This window comes from Lonchura striata, chromosome 2 (assembly GCF_050655825.1).
Source record: "Lonchura striata isolate lonStrDom1 chromosome 2, ASM5065582v1, whole genome shotgun sequence".
Classification (NCBI taxonomy): Eukaryota; Metazoa; Chordata; class Aves; order Passeriformes; family Estrildidae; genus Lonchura; species Lonchura striata.
The window spans coordinates 73,710,976-73,733,342 of NC_140704.1; the positions used below are offsets into that span (position 1 = coordinate 73,710,976).

General features: G+C 36.3%; 1 protein-coding gene across 1 annotated transcript in view; it reads right to left on the reverse strand.

Annotated features, from left to right (window-relative positions):
- Nucleotides 1–2,083: 2,083 nt before the first annotated feature.
- NFX1 (nuclear transcription factor, X-box binding 1) overlaps nucleotides 2,084–22,367 on the reverse strand; it is a 93,606-nt gene continuing 73,322 nt past the window's right edge. Inside the window, exons 19-24 of the mRNA XM_021540509.3 lie at nucleotides 22,193–22,234; nucleotides 21,743–21,841; nucleotides 17,786–17,852; nucleotides 10,424–10,569; nucleotides 5,167–5,268; nucleotides 2,084–3,692 (exon numbers count right to left, since the gene is read on the reverse strand). Of these exons, the coding sequence (XP_021396184.2) occupies nucleotides 3,617–3,692; nucleotides 5,167–5,268; nucleotides 10,424–10,569; nucleotides 17,786–17,852; nucleotides 21,743–21,841; nucleotides 22,193–22,234 (532 nt within the window). The 3' untranslated portion in view covers nucleotides 2,084–3,616. The remainder of the gene's footprint in view (nucleotides 3,693–5,166; nucleotides 5,269–10,423; nucleotides 10,570–17,785; nucleotides 17,853–21,742; nucleotides 21,842–22,192; nucleotides 22,235–22,367) is intronic.

Consider the following 22,367-nt stretch of genomic DNA (forward strand, 5'->3'; position numbering starts at 1 on the left):
ATTCATTTAAAAATTACTTCAATTCCAGGAAACCACATACTTCATTTAAAAATTTGAGGAAAAGGAACTTCCCAAATGTCCATTTAAATCTTTACACTTGTTTCTCTGTGATGTTTCAGTCTTCCAACTCTTGAATACCAAGATGAAGTTTGCAAACAATTTGAAAACACTGAACTTTAAATTTAGATTTATTTTTGGTTTGTAAAGAAAGTAATTTTACATCAGTAACTTGACAAAATCAAGTTAAATATAAATCTTTCAACAAATGACAGGTGTTGTAGAAAAACTTTACTTTGCTAATTTTGAGGCAGATACTGTAAAAACTGCCACAGAAACAAGTGATCTTGAAGTTTACTTATGTATCTTATACAATTTTATGTTAAACCCAAATACTGAATATTCAGAACACTTTAAATATGTTAAGCTATACAGACAGGCAAAAGCATAGCCCAAATGCCAAACTATCTGCCTATTTTAAACACAATTTTAAAAGCACTTCATGAAGTTGCATGAATTCCAACTGGTATCACATAACTTATTTCAAAAGATGCTTACTGAGAAGTACTTTATTCAAATATATTTACAGGAGACAATATTATTCTTAGGACTGTGGAAAATTGCTAGCATATTGAAGCTGAAGTAATAAGTTACAGTGATGTCACCATGATTTTTGCCACTGACGCAAAGATTTCCTTTATCTACTTATTTTTCTATTAGACAAAAGGTGTAAACACCTGAGCAGATTTAAAAAATAGCTATTTGAAAAGTATTTCCACAAGGCACACGTGCAATATGAAGCTAAGTTATCACACATATCAAAATTCCAGCCTTTATAACTATTCCATATTCCTTATGAAAGTCACTGATACATTGCAGCAAAAACAAAGCAAAACAGAGAGAACAGCACCACTGTTAGCCTTTGCTAATTCCTTCTTAAGGCTAATTCCTTCTTAAGGCTATGTAGCTGAGGGGGAAATCACTTTAACAGGTAAACATATGATATGATATTTTTAACCAAGTTACTAAAATGCAATTTTTAAAAAACAGATTTGGTACTTGTGAATTGCTTAATTACTACAGGTATGGATCCAATAGCCATGATTTAGAGATGTGGAACATACAGATCTGTAAAAATGTTTTAACATTCACAAAGTTAAGAGGCAAGTGATCAGAAGTATCACTTCTTAGTATGAACAGATTTGGTAATAATTATTAATCTTAGCTTGAGAAACTGAGATTACTTCAATTTTCTTATTACAAGCAGTGCAACTTGACTGCTAAAATGTGTCTCACCAAAGCTGCTGAGTTTTTATGTTAATGCCATAATCTGATAAAAATTCCATTATATAGAGCTGAAAATAATACTATGAAAACCTTTTAGGTTTAAATTTCAAATCAGAGGCATAAATGTGATGGATTTGCCTATATTCATGTGAAACTGTGATAACTGAATAGTTAATAGACTTCAGCTTTATTCTATTTATTATCAACTAAGCCACTTTGGTTTTCTGTAATGTTAGGTCTACCTATAGTAAACCAACTGTGTGTGCTCCAGTATACATGCATCTGACTCAGCTCACTGGACATGTGTGCCAGCTCCTGTCTAGAACTCACCTTTGCAGCATAACTATATACATTCTTCCTAGAGGTCTTACTAGCTTTAAGTCAGTGCTATCTTAACATAGCTCTGAATTTCAAAACCAGGAATAGCCTTTGTTTGGCCACATTGACTCAGGACTTGTCTGCAAGCACTGGTACACATACAATCCTCACATGGAAGGGACTGAAGAAACACATTCCTGGAAGTAACTTATTTCTTCAGCTAAAATTAGCAATACACCTTGTAGAATCAAACAATAATTTGCTTAAGAAATTAAGGGCAATGTAAGACATAGTGATTTAATTTTCATTTATGTTCACAAAGTATTAGACAAAAAAAGTAAAGCAAATTTAAATCACTACATACAAATTAGAAGCTTGAAAACTCTTGAAGGTGCTTGTTTCACCTGAAATACTTCAAATGTTTAGTAACATTTACGACTGCATTTTTAAAAATGTGAAATAATAAACTCCTACAAAAATATACAATAATAGCAAGCATTTTATTTTCAAATTTCATTTTATTTTATTTTTATTGGGGGGGGGCAGATATGGTTTGTGAGTTTTCTACTTCTTGTTCTTCCACATTTCTTGAGCTGTTCATTTAAAATGTAGCCATGGAATGCTTCATAGTTAAGGCTCAGGGTCATATGATAACTCTAAGTGAATCTAAGCATGAGTAAATGCCTTCCATTTTTTGGCAACAAATCTCACACTACAACGTAGTGAGCCCCTTTTTATCATCAGCTTCTGATGCTGTACAGGGGACTCACCTCTAACATTACACAGAGCAGCCACAAGGAACAAGAAACAGAGTGCATCAGTGTCAGTTCCTAAAGCTATTAATACAAAAAAACTTCTCCTCAGGAGAACAGATATGACTCAAATTCAGAGCTGTACCACCTCTTCTGATCAGACCTACAATCTCCTCTCCCAGAGAGCTACTCACCTATCTTAAATCAAGATCTGGAAACAATTCACCATCACGAGACCATTCAGGTGTCTTTCAGTGTTTAAACTGTCATCAAATTTTGTTAATGGCACTTCCCATAAAACAAAGCTCTTCCATTGCCAAATAGTTCAGGCAGATGGACTTAGAAATTTTACAAGTATTATTCCAAATTCATAACATACTTAAACCTAACTTCACATATTCGTCTTAAACTTGCACAGTACAGAAAAGAAATATAAACCACAATAAAACCATGCACAGAACACAAAAATAATATATGAAGTCTGATTTTGTTCAATGTCTTGAACAAAAAAGTAGTAGTAGTATTAGTAATCTCATGTTGTAGGGTTGGTTTTGTTGTTGTTTAGTTTGGGTTTTTTCCTTTGTTTTTGCTTGTTTTGCTTTTTAAACACATCAAATTTGAGTAAGTTTTAATTCCTCACCTTCCCCAAATACTGGTTTTTCAGATTCCAAAGCAAGTCTGTGTTCTTAATAGGCATTTATGTAGATATTTAAACTTAAATTTTGCATTTCTTTCCATGTAGAAGAGTAACTCAAATTCTCAAATTTATCACAATAACACAAAAGTGAATTAATAAAACATGAAAATACCTTAAGACTATCCCAACTAGTTTTTTATCACAGATTATTTCTAGTCCATTTTAAGTTGTGTGAGATACGTCAAAATAAATATTTGAGATTTATTGTTGTTCTTAATATTCCAAAAATATATTTGCTTACTACCAGTTCCCTTGCTTAAAAGTCATCAATGAAATCTACATTATTCTGACAGCACATTAGATACAAAACTGCACCAAACCCAGATTTAAAAACCCATACTACTATTAGGCATTATGCACTTACATAAACTGTTGAAATACTTAACTTTTTAAACTAGCATATCTATCTAACTTTAGATGTTAAATTATGAATATGTTGAACAACTGATCATTTGACAGATAATAAAAAAGCACCTCACACAATAACTTTGTATTTTCACTTCTAAGCTTCTGTATCATAATCTATGTGATTCTGATTCATCTGAATGATTCTACAACAATCACTTCAGTCCTGGACGTCAAAGTAGTCAATTACTGGCTCTTCCTTTAACGGTTTGGATAAACCACTGTTTCCACTACTCCTGAAATTACAAGAATATTAGGTATTACATGCATGAAAAGAAAAAGATACAAAGTAAACTGAATCATAAACTCCCGTAATGTCTCAGTGTGCACATACACACTGCATTGGTCAATAGCATGTACTTCTAAATTGAGTTTTATTTGAAGTACCTTAATGCTTCAGAAAGCTTTTGTTTACTGAATTTTGACAAAAACATATGACTGATTAAATTAATGTACATCAACATGTGTCTGAATGCATAATTGGGGTTTTACCAGAAAATCTAATTTACCAATAATATTTGTTACAAAAAATACTGTTACAAAAGATACTGTACTGAAGACTAAATGTTCAAAATGCCTTTTTAAAGGAAATAGCAAAATAAATGCTATTGAAGTGAGCTGATGATCAAACGCTCTTGCTTTCTAAAGCAAAAAATATACAGTCATAGCAAATCCAAACACTGTAAAGATTTTTTTCAGTAAGACAGCATGATATCTTCCAAAGTATTTTGTAGAATTAAGAATTTCTAAAAAACTTTACTTCTAGAAATGAAAAATAAATGGCTAAGACCCTTTATTTAATTTTGCTGCACAACTCCATAGCATTAATCAGGATCACTGAAGACAGCAATCCCACAGAAGTGGAAATGAACAGTAACAACCTATTAAAACTGACACTGAATTCCACCTTAAGCAATCCTCCTAGAAATGTTTTGCTCTAGATGCTAACTCTGAAATGATTTAAATTTTTTCAGAACAGTCTACTTTGTATTCCAGCAGCACCTATCAACAGCAGTTACTGCAACATTAAGCAGTCCCATTCTGCAAAAGGTACTTGAACATGATTTCAGATGCTCATCTGCAAAAAATGTGGGAGGAAAACACTTCTGAAAGGTAAACCCAAACAAATAATAAGCCACACATTAAAAAAAAGTCATAACTATGAGATAACTACAAGTATCTGAAGCTGCCAAGTCATACAACATAAAAACTGTCCTTTTAAGACTATTCACCAAGATGCCTTATATATCCCATCTTCAGTAATTCTCACTATCTGACAAAAATTGTAGTCCACCTTTAATCAACTGTGTAGTCATATAGACACAAGAAAAATATATTTAGTACTAGTCCAAATAAATCATTTTATGCCAGTAAGACATTACCCTTGGTTAAAGGTAAAAAAAAAAAAATCCCAAACCTCCAAAACAGCACTCTTCCCAACTATCTAATATTTATTAAAAAATAAATTTTAAATCTGAGAATATTGTTATACTACTACCCCTATACCATACAGCCAATCCTATGTTTTCTTATCACTTAATTGCAGGCTTATTTCTGTGGAAAGAACATCTTAGTGCATGCTGCAAGCTCCAAAGCAGAAAAAAGGGAAAAAAGCAGAAACAGGGCATCTGAGGTTGAAGATCCGGAATATGTTCATTGGGGAACTCAGCACAAAATTGAAGAATAAAGTTTTAAATCCAAATTCCTTACTTATCTGTTTGTTTGTAATGAAGAAGAGGAGGTGCAGGCCTGTTCTGCATTTCTTTATCTAGCACAGAAGTTAAGGTATTGCTTGGACAAGCAGATTTCCCTCTAAAGAAATAAAAGAAATATTATTTAGTTCAATAGGAAATCATACTCATTAAGAAGTTTGGAAAGAGTAGCATTTGTAAGTAGCAGTTTTGGTGTCAGAGTTCACACTTGTATTCTTAAATCATCATTTCAAATATTTAATTTTCCAGCCATGGAGACCAACAATGCAAAAAGTACATTTTCATTACCAAAAATCTATCCAGTATTCTACATGTCTCTTCACTGCTAGCTATAAAAGATGTAGAAACAGCTTACTGGATTTGAGCATTGGTACCCAGACTTCTTTTCTGCATGTGAGGTCCACAACTCCTTTCTAGTATGAAGTGCACTAAATGATCAGCTGTTAAAATAGCAAAACTGGGATAGTTATATATACTCTAGGGTAACATATCTGTTCTTTCAAATATATAAATCAGAAGGAACAACTTAATAGCTTAACTCAGCACCACAAGAACACAGTTCACTGAATCTTTACGACATATTATCTAAAATTTTGGAAGCACCTTCTCAAATGTTGTCAGTAAAACATGTTAAACTCATTGAACACAGCACTCTGCTAAGAGGCACTCCCTCAAACACTGCCTCTTCCTCGTAAGCAGTTGCAGGTGAATCAGATCAGAAGAAAAACACTATGCATTAGAGTGGGGAAATTAAAAAATCAGCTTCTTCTGTCCTCCATGCTATTTATAATCTATTATGTAATTGCCACCACACAATGAAGCATCACACTTGTGCCTGTCCTATCTGGCACCCCATGGCTATGGTTACAGGGCAGAATATTCTTCAGTATACAAGGACAATGTACTTTAGCATGTATACTTATATATTTTAGGCTGTGAATCACACTCAACTTCAGCTGGCACTCTCTGCCCAAAGGCTGCAATGGCTAGAGAAAGAGGAAGGATATATATATTAAAAAAACAAAACAAAACAAAAAAAATCTGGAAAGAAACAACCCCAAATACCAGGAAAAAAAAAAAAAAGTCCTAGAAAAATAATTCCAAAAGACATCTAACTAAAAAAAAATAAAAAAAAAATAAAAAAAATTAAAAAAAATCCAAATAATTACCAAACACACTGTATCTCTAATAGGTTTTGGAGATATCCAATTTCCTCTAAAATTTCCTCTAAATTCACGAGCCACTTTTCAAGAGTGAGTTTGTCTTATTTCACTTAATATTCTATAACTGCAAGACTGAAAAAGCTTCCACTGTTAGTATCTTTCCTATTCACAGTTTCTTCTTCATCTTATCTGGGGGCAGATAAGCTGAATAAATTAAAATTCTTAAACATCATCAAGGTCAATTTTTTACCCTTCCTGCACTTTCTTCTAAACCCATGCTACTGACATTTTCATACCAAACTACTTCTTGTACACTAAATTAAACTGCATTCCAGAAAGGTTTCTTTTGGGTATTAGAAAAACGTTCTTTACTCAGAGAGTTGCCAAGCATTGGAATAGGCTGCCCAGGGAAGTGGTTGAATCACCATCCCTGGAGGTATTTAAAAGATGTGTAGGTATGCTTAGGGACTTGATTTAATGGTAGGTAGACTTGATAGTACCACTGGACACAGTGATCTTAAGGGTCTTTTCCCAACCTACATAATTCTATGTCAAGCACTAATTAAGGATGTTTCCTCCTTATTCATGCATTTTTACATATACTCCTCCAAATAATGAGATTCTCTGTGTTTGGTAATTACATTAAATTCCTACTCGATGCATCTTACACTCCAGCAAAATTAACACCACTTTCTGTATACACTGGTGGCACATTGATTGGTTAAAGGAAAAAAAAAAAAAAAAAGAGATTAAACAGTCACTCACATTTAACGCATGTCAAAAAACCCTAAACAACTGAATTCAACTAAACAGATGTACAATGGGAAAAACCTCTTTGATTAATTAATTACAAGAAATAAGAAAGAAAGCAGATGCTATCTAACCCATGGTTATCTATCATCAGTTGTGAAAGAACTGTCAATATGAAAACAAAAGGCTCTGCAAGTATTTTTGATAGGAAAGTTGCCATTCTTCATTTCATTAACTTATTCTCAAAGTAAGGAAAAGCGAAGTGCCTGCCTCAAGCAACAAAGCTGAGATGACACATTTTTAATGGCAGTACAGGGAAAAGCATGTGCTGACAGGATGGCCTGTTGTATAAAACTGAAATATGGAAATCATGACTCAATTTGTCTTCTTCAAGACTTCATGCTCAATTTTTTGTAACTACAGGATGGATCAGCATTGAACTGTTTTGGTATGAACTACTACAAAATTCTCTGTCCACCCATCTGTCCAGACTTATTCCATGTAGTCTTGCAAAAATGCACTACCATCTTTCAGACAGAGCAGATTTTTGTGAAAAATGTGTCCAAAAATTGGTAAAAGTTGAGGTGGAATAATGAAGCAAATGGCTCTTTAACAACCTCCTGATTGTTTAAACTTCATATATTCTACGTCATAAGCTTTCCAGAAGCAACACATGCAATTCTCAGGGCAAACAATGTCAACATTTAAGGAAAGAAAACAGTAAGAAAAAGATGCAGCTTTCTTCTGAAGCAGGACTGGTGCTAAAACTACCTTGACTTGTGACCTTACAGCAGTATTTGTACTTAAATGTACTGGGATGTGCAGTGTTTTCTTTCTGTGATGTAACTGTCATGATCTAATAAGGATATTCCATGTGATATTACAGGTGGTTGCATTTCTTTAGGTCTTTGATCCTGCTAATTTTGTACAGCCTATGTCTAGGTAACCATTTCCAAACCATTTTCAGACTGATCTTACTGAAAGGAAATAAAATCCTGGGTGAAAAAAAAACCCCACAGGACATGTCAATCTAACTATGACAGTGCATGGCTTTCTCAGTGAGAACCACGTGGGACCTTGTCACCTTCTTGAAAAGTCCCCTTGCTCATGAGGAAAAACTGAGCATAATGTTCTTCCTGGAAGTAACAGGAAAAGGATGAGTCTTACAGGGATGACTGCCCTCAAAACCACTTCTAGGATGTCTCAAGTCCATACAAACTGCTTAAACACTGGCCATTACATAAAAACAAGCAGGCACCCCTTTAACAGGCTCTGGAATCCAGAATTATTTGGATAAAATTTTTACTCATCTGATTAAAAATTTTAAAAAACCACTGACAAGTACAGTGAAACACAAGTGTGTACTTCAAAAGGAAAGCTTTACCCATCTCATCACAACAGTCTGGATATGACCTCTGAACCTTGTTCAGAAAGGATCTGGTATTGCAACTGTTCAAAAGATGGTGACTGCAGAGATGACCAACCGGTAAGCAGAGAGAAAGACACTTGCAAGGATCCAGTACAGGTCTTACACCTAAATATAACTCCGAACTGTAATTCAGATTAAGCTTAACAGTCAATACTGGGAATGATCTCTGTGCTTATATGGGCAATGCTGTACATGAGTGATTCTAATGCAGCTAATATGACCAACTTTTACCGGTGGTGATGGAGGCAAAGGCTGAGGGCAAAGTTTGCCCCTAGATCTCCAAACAGGAAGAAGCCTGGTTGGAGGAAGCTTTCTTAGCACCAAGGAGACTTTCTCACCGTTCTAACAGACTTGTATAGGGATATTAATATTTGAATGACACAGTGGTGGAGTTGGAAGAAAAGGAATTGCCTTTTTGCCTGAATGATTTTCATTTAATTATATATTAAAGAGCCCATGACCGAAATACAAAGGCATTGCTGAGACAGAATGAAACAAAACAATTGTAACTTTCTGGTGATTACTAGCTCTGGGAGTTGAAGAAACCATTGTGAAATACTCAAAAAATATCATCCTCTAGAATATGAGCTATTACTCATGTGAGGCTACAATGTTCTTTATATCTTGAAGAAGTGGCAAATAAAATTAAAAGAAGCTTTAGAATAATCCATTGAATTAAGAATACTGCTATGCAGCTGAAGAATAGTCTCAGTAGACCACTCAAGTGTCTTTTAAGAGTGGCAGTAATGAAATAGAAACATTTGTATTCTGCACAGTATGCCACTCCCTGAGAAAGAGCAAGCTCCTTCTCCAAGAGAAGGAGCAAGCGTGCAATCTGTCCTAAAACCATATAGAGGAAGGCCTCCCATTCTCAAGTTGCAGAATATCCCTTTGCTTTTAAAGCATAATCATCTGCCCTGCTCCTTTTATCATCTTCACTAATTTCTCATCTGCCCCTCTATTTCTTTTTATTTTTTTAAATAAGCTTTTTCAAATATGAACTCTTTGCTCATCTTCCTTTACTTAAAACAAAAAGTACCTTACATTGTAAGATCAAAGTAATGTTCCATCTCTTGTGGAAGAAATCAAGATTGTAGCTAAGCTACCTACTGATGAACAAGTTCAGAAATACCTCATAGCACCCTAACAGCATGGAAGATGAGAAACTTCTTAAAAGTGCAGCCAATATTTACAGTTAAAAACAACTGGTTGTCAAATAATCACAATTTGACAGCACTAAACTTAATATGCAGCTGAGTAAGGAGAACTATCAGTGAAGCCCTGATAGGAGAAGCCTCCCCATAATATGTCTCTAGTGCAATCAGCTTGGTATTTTCCTAGCTATATTCCTTTCATTATCTTTTCTACTGTGAACTGCCTTCTGTGAGTGTGCTCTAAAACATTTCATTTTTGCCAAAAAATCTCTTCCATTTGCAGTAATTCCAGTTCCCTCTTTGTCCATTAAATAAAGAGGGAATATACTCTATGTTAGGTTCCTATAGATGGAGAAATATGTTACAATAACCAGATTTTTTCAAAGGTGGTGTAAATTTAAGTACGATTTCTCAACCCAGCAATTAATTTCCATAAAATTTTATTACATATATTATTTTTTATACCTCTATTAAATCTAGCTGATGACAAAAAGTTACTACTAAGATGAATGGAAAACAATCTTGCAAAATATTTTATTAGCTTTTTCATTGCTAATGGTATTTTCTTCTCTGAAGATTTTCTTGAGTAAATGAGCCCATGAAACTATCAATTCAAAAACTGCTTTAAAAATTATTCTACTGGAAATGACTGCATTTTGTAAATTGCACTGTAAATAAACTGCTCTGGTAAGTGATAAAAACCCATCCAATTATTTAAACTATTCTGTAAAGATTTGAAAGCAACAATTAATTACATACTTCACTGCAGTGATAACAACATTGCGCTTTGGTTCGTTGTCATAGCTCACACTTTCAATGCCATAAACCTGAGCTAATTCATGGATGATTCTGCGGTGATCTCTGTTCATTGGTGGGTAACAATGACTCTTCTTTGTATGCTTGCCCTGAATTCAACAGAAAAGTTTAAGAAAGAAGAAAAAAAAAAAGGTGAAGTTTTCCTTGAGGGGGAAGAAAACAATTTAAAAAAGCGTTTCTATCTTTAAAATTTTGCTGCTATGACAAAATCAATATCACAAATTGCTAAGACCTCTGTATTGACAGAAAGCTCATCTGAAATTATTAATTTAATTCCTGAAAATTAAATTGTACGTTCTCTGTTATTTCCATCACCTCCAAGTTTACACATGCCCACATAGGGTATCTTTTGAGTTTGAAATACAAATCCTGATTACAGTAATTCTACTTAGATTCCAAAAAACAACACAAAATTATTTTTATCAGAATCTGTATTTTTAAAATGATCTGCCAAGTTCACATCAGATCCAATTTTATTTTGCAGATTGGCTTCATAATACAAATATTACAGATAGCTACAAAGATGTCAAATATATCAATCACTTCCCTCTACCAAAGAAGCTATTTATCTGCAAGTTCCTCATGTAATATCATCAGTAGATTCTTTATTAAACAAAACCCCAAAGTTCTATTTTTTATCCGTTAACAAAGACTGATAATGCTTCATTCAGCACTGAGTATTATACCAACAAGTAAAAGAACAAACAAAAAAGCAAGGTCCTATGAGCCCATGTCCTTAATGGGTTGGATCAATTTGTATCAACAAATGCATATAAGGATGAGTCACTCAGTGCTTCAGTCTGCTTTCACAGATCCAGGACACTGCTCCAGCATTTGCCTACATGATCACCAATGAAGTCTTCTACGTCTCTGGGTAAAAAGAAAGGATTCAAGGGGAAAACAAACTACTAGAATAAGTTTGAGTCAGGGACTTCTAGAGAAATTCCAACCTCCCTAAGTTCCTAGGACTGCAGGCAGTGCATTTAAGGTCACTGAGAGACCAGGATGATATCCCACTTCCCCATCACCTCTGAAAGATTGTAAGAATGGGGTAGGAAACCAATGACTAGAGAAAGGTAATTGCTGCAACTATAGCTATATAACTATAACTATACAAACAAACAAACAGAAAGAACCCAAGAACTATTGGCTGATCAAATGAAATTGCTAAAATTCAAATAAAGTATCTAAATTCAAATCTGCTTTTAGCTAAATGGAGCAGAAAAATCCCAGGGAACAAACAGTGTGGATTTACAAATGGTCAGCCACCAAAAGTAGTGTAAGAAACACCATATATAATAGAACAAGTCACCAGGGGTACATTTCAGCTATCCTGAAAATAGAGGGTTAATATCTGTCTTGTAGATTATGAAATTGCTAAGTTACAAACATTATCTGGACCAGAAACTGTAGTCAACCATTTCTGTAAGTCTTCAGGGTAATCATATGCTGACAGAATATTATCTTTACTTTGCAATTAACCTCCCAGCTATTACAACACTTCCAGCATAGATACAATAATTTGAAGAATTCTATAGATTCTGAACCTATTTATGATGACTAGTATGCTTGTTTTAAAAAAGTGGTGATGGTTCCATGCTCTGAAAAACATCACAATTCTTGTCTCTATGAAGACACAGCTGGATATACATGCCCTCTGTCTTTTCTGCTTACATACATCAACCATGAAGACTCTGCTATGCTAGATAGAAAACATACTGGTGAGTATAGGGCAAGAGATATTTATGAGGCAAGCAAAGTCATATATGATAGACAGAGCTGAATCATATTAATGCTAAAATTTTTCAGTATCAAAATCCTTTTTATTACACATTTATCAGTTAAGCTGAAGTGGGCATCTCCAAAGGTAAAATAAAAAAAAATTAAAAATCAGAAGCAAAATGTGTAAGCCTAAGTAACAGTAATCAGTATGAAAGACATAGTACTGAATACAGGCAGAACTACATGAAATGCGTGATAGATTAGCATGCAAAATACTTTTAATACAAGTAAAGTTCTAGATTTAGAAACAAAGAAAACAAGCCACATATTTAGTCAGAGAAACTTAGGAATAATAATAAACAACGAACCAAACACAGACTCAAGCATAAAGAAGAGTTGAGAAGAGGATTTGAGATCATGGCAGAAGAAAAACTAAATCCAGCCTCCTTGCATAATGCCACATTACACATATTAATTCAGTCTTTAGCTACATAAACCTATGGGTTGCAAGATAAAACCTGATTCTCACAAGAAAGAAAATAAAGCCTCCAAGTCTTTCACAAAAATAAAAAGAAAAGTTATGCAAGAAGAACTTGAGTACAAGGTCAAGTTAACTTTACAGTGCATGGGAAATATTCCCTTTTACACCCTATATGCCACAATTTTGAAGGAAAAGAGAGTTAGAGCATGGCCTCCACACATGCTGTCACTTTAGCTTCATAACAGGCTAGGAGGACAGAGGGAGCTACAGGCTGGTCAGCCTCACCTCAATCCCTGGGAAATCTCCCTTTTGAAAGATAACTTGATTTCTGGGAGCTTTCTGGGAACTTCTCACACCTTTATGAAACAGCAATTCCCTACAGCCTGATGGGTAGAATGGTACAGAACTGATCCTTGAGATACTCACTTGTCATGTGGCCCTAAATGGTTCATCCTGATCATGAGAAAAGCTGGGTACACTGCTTCCCTTAGGCAGGCAGGGAAAAGACTGAGATGTGGTCTGTTTCTGTATTTTTCTTCTCTTCTGCAATGTAGATGCTACTTAACAGACATTTGTCTCCTTTGTAGGATTGTTATTTAACAAATAGCCAGTTTGCACTGAAAACTAAAGCACTGGAGATGCTCTTGAGTTCTCTGGTACTCTTGTTCTGGCATATTTGATGACACTAATTGCAAATTCAAGACTTCTGGTTGCCCCTTTTTAATATAATTACACATCTTGGTTTGGCATTAGTATAAGCATATATTTGGTGTATGCAATTATATCAAGAAAGATATACGTGTACACACTTGTGTACATATATGTATATGACAAAGGCAACGTATAAAGGAATATGAAATATAGGATAACCACAGGCAACACAACACTACATAAACTATTCTTTGGTAAAACAGTACAGGTAACAAAAAACTGTTCTATGCATCTACCTTCCAAGTGTCTGTGGTTGGAGGGACCCGAGTATAATTAGCATAACCTGTGCCCCAGTGAACAAGAAATTGAGCACAGAGGGCATGAGATGAATGAACTAGGAACTCCTGTTAATACTCCTGTTAATACACAGGAGACTCAAGCAGTGTCAGGCCACTTGGAATGAACGTAAGTTGTAAGAGTAAGCAGAAATGAGACAACAAAGGCCAAGGCCCATCTAGAATTACATCTGCCCAGTTATGACAAGGACAGAAAGAAGGGCTTCAAATACATAAACAATAACAAAAGGAAAACTAAGGATAATGTGCACCCATTACCAGAGAGGGAACCCTAGTAAGAGGACACAGAGAAGATGGAGTATGTGAATACCTTCTTTGCATCAGTCTTCACTGACAACTCCTGAACAACCTCTGACCCAGGAGACCAGAGTAAAGGAAGTGTTTCTGTTGGTCAAGGACTGGGGTTAGAGAACACCTAGGCAAATCTGATATCCACAAGTCCAAGCAGCCTAACAGAATGTATCCGTGACTGCTGGGAGACATCATAGTGGTGGACATCATAGTGAGGCTGCTTATGATCATCTTTGAAAGGTCAGGAGGGGTGCACAAAAACTGAAAGAAAGCAAACATCATCCCAGTCTTTCTCAAAGGGCAAGAAGAGGAACTACAGACCAGTCAGTCTGTCATGGCTTGACACTGGCCAAATGCCAGGCACCCATGAAAAGCCACTCACTTACCCTCCCCTGCTACAGCTGGATAAAAATTTAATGAAGGGTTCATGAGTTAAGGACAGGAAGAAAACACTCCAAGGGCAAAATAGGCTCAACTTAAGAGACAGAAAGTGAATTTATTACTAACCAAATCAGAGTAGGATAATGAGAAATAAAATAGGTGGTTTTAAGGGCTTTTCCCCCCAGCCACTCCCTCCTTCCCACCAAACAGCCCAGGAAGACAGGAGAGTGAGGGTTTTGGTCAATTTATCACCCAAGTTTTTCTTCCGCTTAGCTCAGGGAGAGAAGTCATTCCCCTGTGAGACCACTGAGTCCCTTTCCACAGGAGACAGTTCTCCATGAACTTCTCCAGCATAGTTCCAATCTCACAAGCAGCTGTTCTCACAGAACTGCTGCAATGTAAATTCCTCCCATGGGCAAACAGACCTTCCAAAACTGAGGTCACTCTTTCACAGGCAAACAGTACTCCAAGGACAGGATGCTCCAGCTGGGAAGCAGGGGACCCTTCTGTCCACCAGTTCTCCCACTGGATCATAGCCTCCTCCAGACATCTAGCTGCTCTGGTGTGGACACCTCCCACATGGGTTGCAGATGGATCTCTGCATCACCCATGGAACTCCAGAGGCTGCAAGGCTGCCTGCACCATCATGGTCATCACCATGACCTGTGGATGTGACAGCCTGGTCAGAGAGCAAGAAAACTAGGTAAGTTTTCTCACGGCAGACTTGTGAGACTTTTAGGGAGTTGTAGAGAAACTATGATAGCTTGTTATTGTAAACAACCTGCAGGTGGTGTTTTCCTACTCTTTGACTTTCTGTTCTTCTCAAGGATTGTTTGTGAGAAAAGTGTTTTTGTTAATTAGCCAATCAGGTAGAATGTGCCGAATCAGTCTATAAGGAGAAGAGTTTTTCACATTAAAGGTGTGGTTGTGCAAACCAGCCTTCTTGGAGTCTGTGCTGCTTTCTTACTCAATATTGACAACAGCCTGCAGAGGAATTGCAGCTTTGACACCTGGAGCACATCCTGTTTGTCATTCTCCACTGACCTTGGTGTCTCCATGTTGTTTCCCTCACAAGGTTTCACCTCCTCCTCTTCACTAGCTGGAATTAAAACTGTGCCACCAGCTTTATTTTGCTTTCTTCTTAAATATGAGGTAATTATAATCTTAAAAATGAGATGAACAGAGGTAATTAGAAATTACTATCCTTTCTAATTGGCCCAGCCTTGGCCAGTGGCATATCCATCTTCAGAGCCATTAGGGATTGGCTCTGCTGGACACAGTGGAAGTTTCTAGCAGCTTCTCACAGAACCCACTCTGTGACCTGCAGCCCACCACTACCAAAAACCAGGCCATGCAAAACCAACACACAGTCTCACATCAATCTCTGGAGAGGTGACGGGAATGGTTCATCCTCAAGGTCATTGTGGGATGACAAGAAGGTGATCAGGATTAGTCAGTATGGATTCAGCAAAGGAAAATCATGCTTAACCAATCTGACTGTACAATAAAACAACTATCCCCTGGATAGATAAGGTGTGAGCACTGAATATTGTCTACCTGGACTTCAGGAAGATTTTTGACACTGTGTCCTCTGATACCCTCATAAGTTAACTCACTAAATGCAACCTGGATGAGTGGACAGTGTGGTGTACCGAGAACTGGTTGAACAGCAAATCTCAGAGTATTGTGATCAGTGGCAGAAAGTCGAGCTGTAACTAGCAGTGCTCCCCAGTGGTCAGTACTGGCTCTAATATTGTTTTAACTTATTCATCAGTGACTTGGATGAAGGGGCAGATACCTCCTCAGCAAGTTCACTGATGACCCAAAGCTGAGAGGAGTGGCTGATACCCCAGAGCATTGTGCAGCTCTTCAAAACTATCTCAGCAGGCGGGAGAGATGAGCAGAGAGGAACCTTCTGATATTCTTTAAAGGCATGTACAGAGACCTGCACTTGGAGAACAAGAACCCCATGCACCAGTATAGGCTGACCTACTGGAAAGCAGATCTTCAGACAAGGATCTGGAGGTGCTGGTGGGCAACAAGCTCTCATGAGAGAGCATTGTGCCCTTGTGGCACAAGGCCAATGACACGGTACATAAGAAAGAGTGTGACCAGGAGGTCATGAGAGGTGATCCTGTTCCTCTGCTCAGCCCTTGTGGGACCTCACCTGGAATTCTGTGTCCAGTACTGGGTTCCTCAGCACAAGAGAGGAATAGAGCTCCTGGAGCAAGTCCAGCAGAGGGCTACAAAGATGACAGGGGACTGGACCATCTCACGAAGATAGGCTGAGACAGTTGGGTCTATTGTGCCTCAAGAAGAGACGACAAATAGAATTTAATTTATTATTATTTCTTTTGTCAATAAATATCTGAAGATACAGTATAAGGAGGATGGATCCAGGCAGCTTAATAGTTGGCCACTTAATAGTGCCAACCAACAGGAAAAGAGGCATTAGGGAGAAACTGATGCACAGGAAGTTCCACATTAACATAAGAAAGAACTTCTTTACTGTGCAGGTGACTGAGGACTGAAACAGATTGCCCAGAGAGATTGTGGAGTCTCTCTCACTGGAGATATTACAGAACTGTCTGAATGCAATCCCATGTAATGTGCTCTAGGATGACCCTGCTTGAGCTCAGAGCTTGGAGTGGATGACCCCACTGGGGCCCCTTTGATAACTAGACACAGACTGACTCACTTTACTCTTTCATTCTAATGACAAAAACAATGGGCAAGAACATTAGACAGATGGATGAGCACCAAGACTGTTTAAGAAACGTCATCCATAATTTTTTGAAGGAATAAAGTTAAGTAACTGTCCTTAGGGCCTAGGCAGTTCAAAATTATGCTTTTTACAGAAGATTAGCTCCTTCTTGAGCTAAGGGCAACTGGGGATAGTATAGTTTACAGGGTCCTTTGAACCACATATACTGGGTCTTTCATGGCAGATCAGAAGGTAGTATCACTGAAAAACATATGATTGTATCTGTGGTATCTACCTCTCTACATATGCTGGAGTCTCTCAAACACTGTGGCTGAATCCAGGTTTTCTTATAGAAGAAAGAGGACAACCTCATGCACTCGCAAATACAGGAAGGTATCAAAAACATCTGTGAGCAAGCTCCACTACAGGGATCAGAAGTACCTAGGCTGTCGTTCTCAAAGTCTGAATATTTAAACATTTTTGACAATATTTTATTAATGGAGATCCAAAAATTGATGATAATCTATTTATGCATTAATGCCTAGCACTGCTTGAATCCTTAAGCAAGGTTTGGCACCTGAATACTAGGTCTCCCAAAAATTTTGTTCTTTTTACAACAAACTGTGCACTATATTGGAGCCCAAAGAGATCTAGTGTCAACTTGTAACTATGAGTATTAATAATGTTTATTAATATCAAACTTGTATATGAATACTGACCTTATTCACAGCTTCCACAAGCATTCTCATTTCCTTCTCAATGTCACTGACAAATTTTATATCCTTCCTGTAAGAACATCATTCTAGGTTAACAAGGCAAGAGAGTATACAAAGATAAAATATCTTCATATTTTGTAATATTTTTCAACAAGAACAAAATAAAAAAACAAGAACACAGATTACTCAAGCAGAAGCTTCATTCACATTAAAAGACTATTAGTGTGTCATCACTATTACAAAAACAATTATTTCCTCTTCATCAACTAGAACCAAGAATAAAATTCTATTACATCATTCTACTGTCTGACAATACAATTCTACATTTTCAAATCAATAATGTAGATTTTGAAGTTGCCATTTTGGTGTTTTTAAATTACTTGTTATTAATTTATTTAATTACAATATATGATGAGACACAACAATGGGGATAGGGTAAATAAAGTGGAGTTCTTTTCCAAGACAGATTTCACCGATTTTGGTCTTCAGCTCCTCTAGTATAACAGATTATTAAGAATTCAAGAAAAGCTACTTGCAAGCAAATAAGACATTCTTGATGTGAGATACGAAGGATTTGTTTGAATTATTTTTTGTAACTACCTTCATCACAGTACTTCAAGTCTTTCACTTAAGGGTGAACTTCATGTTCTGTTCTTAAATAAGCAGGTAAACTAACTTCAAAAGTGTGGTTGCTATTTGTTAGGCCACCATTCCTGTGAGGAAAAAAGGCTACACGAAGATTTCCTATCTCAAAGCTGGTCAGTAGTAAATAATTCTTCAAAAACTAGACACTATTCCATACCAACACAGTGCTACTTTGTGAAAGATGTCAGACTTCAACCAGTCAACAAATGACTACCAAAGCAAGTACAACTATCTTTGGTAGATAACCTACCAAAGTTCTGGATGCTGAAGTCAATGTACCATCAAAAGACCATAAAAATGGTCTCAAACAAATGTGCAAAATGACAACACTGAATAGCTCAGCTACCAACCGCACTTGATCAGATACAATGGACTTAGCCCATCATAAGTAAACAAACCTTCAAGGTTTAGCAAGAATACACAGGTACTACATGTAGCTATGAGAATTCCTTGGTGTTCAGTAGACAGAAGTTTAACACTGGGAGAATTGGAAAAAGGACCTGAACTGGATAGAGCTAAAAATAAAGGGACCTCCAGACACCTATGCTGTGAAATACAAAGTCAGCTCATGTGGTATAAGGCTTTGGAAAAAATATTACAGCAATAATTTAAAGTTAAAAAAAAACCCAATCCTCCAAAAAAACCAAACAAACTCAACAACAAAAAACCCAGCCAAACCCACTAGGAATACCCAAATTTCAAGGTGAAGTGATCATGGCAGGTAAAACACATGTATCAACAATCCAGTGAGAGGGTCCAGAAGCATCTGATATATAATATTTAAAAGTGTACTAAAAAAACAGCTAACACACTAGAGGATACATTAAAAAAAAAAGCCTCTTAGGAGCCTATAAAACCAGAGATTTTCTTGGTCCATACCATGGGGTCTTGCACAGTGACAAAATAAGAAAATTCTGTTCTGTGTAGGTCCAGGTGGCTAGATACTCCAGATGATCTCTCTTTCTCCAGTAGTTTTAATTCATCATATAGCAGCCTCAACATCGTCAATGTCCAACTGGACATTGATACTTGTGCTGCTCTATCCTACAACTTCATGTCAACAGATGAACCTGAGCATTTGCTTACTCTCTGTGCGTATTTCTGGAGCTTCTTAGAAAGGTCAGAGCTGAGGTGTCGAGCCAGTGGATCTGTACCCCCTGATCTGTGTTTAATTGGTAGTCAACTCCATACTACAAGATGGATTCCCCTCGGCAGCAGAATATCTCCTCATGTAAAGCTATAAGGTGGAGAGACTTCGTTTGACTCCTTATCAGATCCTGACAAATACATCAGCAAGATTAGCATTACCATGCTATTCGTGGTGCCCCCTTCTCCTGTCATTGTCCTACAAAGGAGACATATTATCTTGGCATGCTTACACTCACTTTTCTTCCTGTTACCTGGAGTTGTACTGCTTCCTGGGAGCTTTACGATTCTGTAATTAAAGGTTACACCTCAAAATCAGGAGTTATTACAGCTTTCTCAAGTTTTCTTCATTTTTAGGTATACAGTTCTTTCAGCTCTTGACAATGTATCAGCTACACAGATCAATTAATTGTCTGAAGAAGATAATATGGCATTCTAGTAATGACTTTGGCAGCTGCTACCTTCTTGCGGCAGTGACTCTGCACAGGAAGGCAGCTGTCATGTCCACCTGAAAAATATACTATAACAGATACAATATCTGGATCTTGCCATCTTGATGGAAGCCAAATCTTTTGCTAGACTACTGAGACAAAAGATCATCAGGAGCAGTCAAGGAAGAAAATTCATAAAGCCACAGATTCACAAATTGCAGATTGCTGCTCTTGCAAAGAGAGCTATGTAACTGTAAGTAGAAACTAATTTATCTTTAAAACTAGATAAATTAAATCCAGTCATTCAATGTACAAAGTAATTGACTTGAAGATTAAAAAAAACTTTTGCTTTAGCTATGACTCAGTAAGAATAGACTTGGTGTATTAGTTTATTGTAAATTACCAGTGTAAAGAAGTTACAAAGGAACTGCAAGTAAAATCACAGAAAGAATGAGAACTGTGAAAGCATTAAGGCTACTTTCCAAGGTATCTGTTCGACCATCTGCAGTACAGTGCATGATCCTGGTCAGTTCTGTACATGAAACATGAATACTTGTACTATGGGTAGTGGCTGGCAGAAAGGTCACACAGAATTATACTCCATAAAACCACAGTAGACTACACACACAATGCAAAATCTTCACCTTCTTTTGTACTGAAAGTGCATGCTGTGTTTTCTAAAGAAGATGAAGCAAAATATATTCTACACATAACTACACAACTAAAAGAATAGTCCTTATAAAGTAGCACCTTTAAATGCAAATACAAATAAAACAGTAGCCCCACAATGAAAACATTCAGCTATTTTGCAGTAGGTTCATCGGTTGGAAGTAAAGAAGATGTATCTTACTTTTAAATTCTGAATGATTGCTTATGTAAAATTTTCACTTATTTCAAAATATCAGCAAATCAAATAAAGGATTTTCAAGTACCAAACATCCTTACAAAACAATGAAATTTATGCAGCATTAGAACACTGGAGGAAGAAGAAAACATACTAAGCTGTTGTACAAAACTTAGACCTGGTAAAAACTAATGTCATGCCGACCAAACACACACGAGTAAAAACTCAAGATGACACATCATCTCAACATCTTTTAAAAAATGTGACTGATCCCTTCTTGTCATTCCAGATTACAAAGTATTTATTGGTGTGATGTTTTTGATATTACCTTGATTTCACATTGCCTCATTTTAGGACGTTTCAGTCTAGCAACCCTCTATGCAGTCACATTGGCACAGGCTTCGCTCTGCATCTAACATTTTATTAATTCCATTTCTTTATTTTTAAAATAAAAGCAGTAAGGCAAAAAAAAAAAAAAAAAAAAAAGAGACCTGGTAGAAAGAACAGTAGGCTATGAGAGTGTATTTCATTATTTAGTCATCACTTTTGTCTTTGTTTTGAAATGTCTATAAGGAGCACTGAGGTAGAAGTTGGCTCTGAGTAAAAGCAGTAGAGATGTGAGAAGTACAGGTACTGATTCATAGTGAGAATGGTAAAATGATGTTGCCATTTTAAATCTGGTCCGATTAGAGAAAAAAGTAACCTGTCAGGCACTTTTTACTTTTCAGGTTCTCATTTGGGAGGTCTTAAGAAGTGCCTATCAACTGCTTTGCCTCAACTGCCATCTAATGCCAAGGCAGCTGTTTTTAGAAGAGTAAATAGAACTGTTCTACATTTCCCATCTTGCTCTCAACACTGTTGACTTATAACATCTGCCATCATTAAAACACATACCTTGCATCTTCTTTTAAAAGGTCACTGTACTTTGGTCCAGAAGAACGGATATTAAAAGGATCAGAATTATCATCTATTTCAAGAGCTTCAGCAAGGCGCCTAAATTTGAGGGTAGGAGGAAAAACCCCCAAATATAACAAAAACATAAGTAAACAAAATAAACCCCATATAAATCCCCCCAACCTTCCACACATGTCATTGAAGAATTAAGTTACAGGCTACTAATACAAATGAATAGATTGCAAAATATATGGTCTGGACATTTGAAACAACTCATTTAGAGCTAGAATATTCTCGCAAGATTTCTGATCATTCAATATAGATTTTTACAACAGGAACCATCTCCACATTTATCTGTCATGAAGAAAAAGATTTCTTCTCTACATAGATTAACTTTCAAAACCTAGACTACTTCTGTTAAAAAAAAAAGTAAGCAAGTTAATTTCCCACCTGTTCCTCTGAATAGCTAGGCATTCTTCATCACATTGCAACCTGAATTATGAAAGAAAACTGAAATTAGAATCACTGCTGCTACTCATACTTTTTAAGCTGCAGCTTGTTGGTATTGTATTATCACAGCCTAAATAAATAACAACAGTGTGTGAGAATATTTTATCATCTTAGA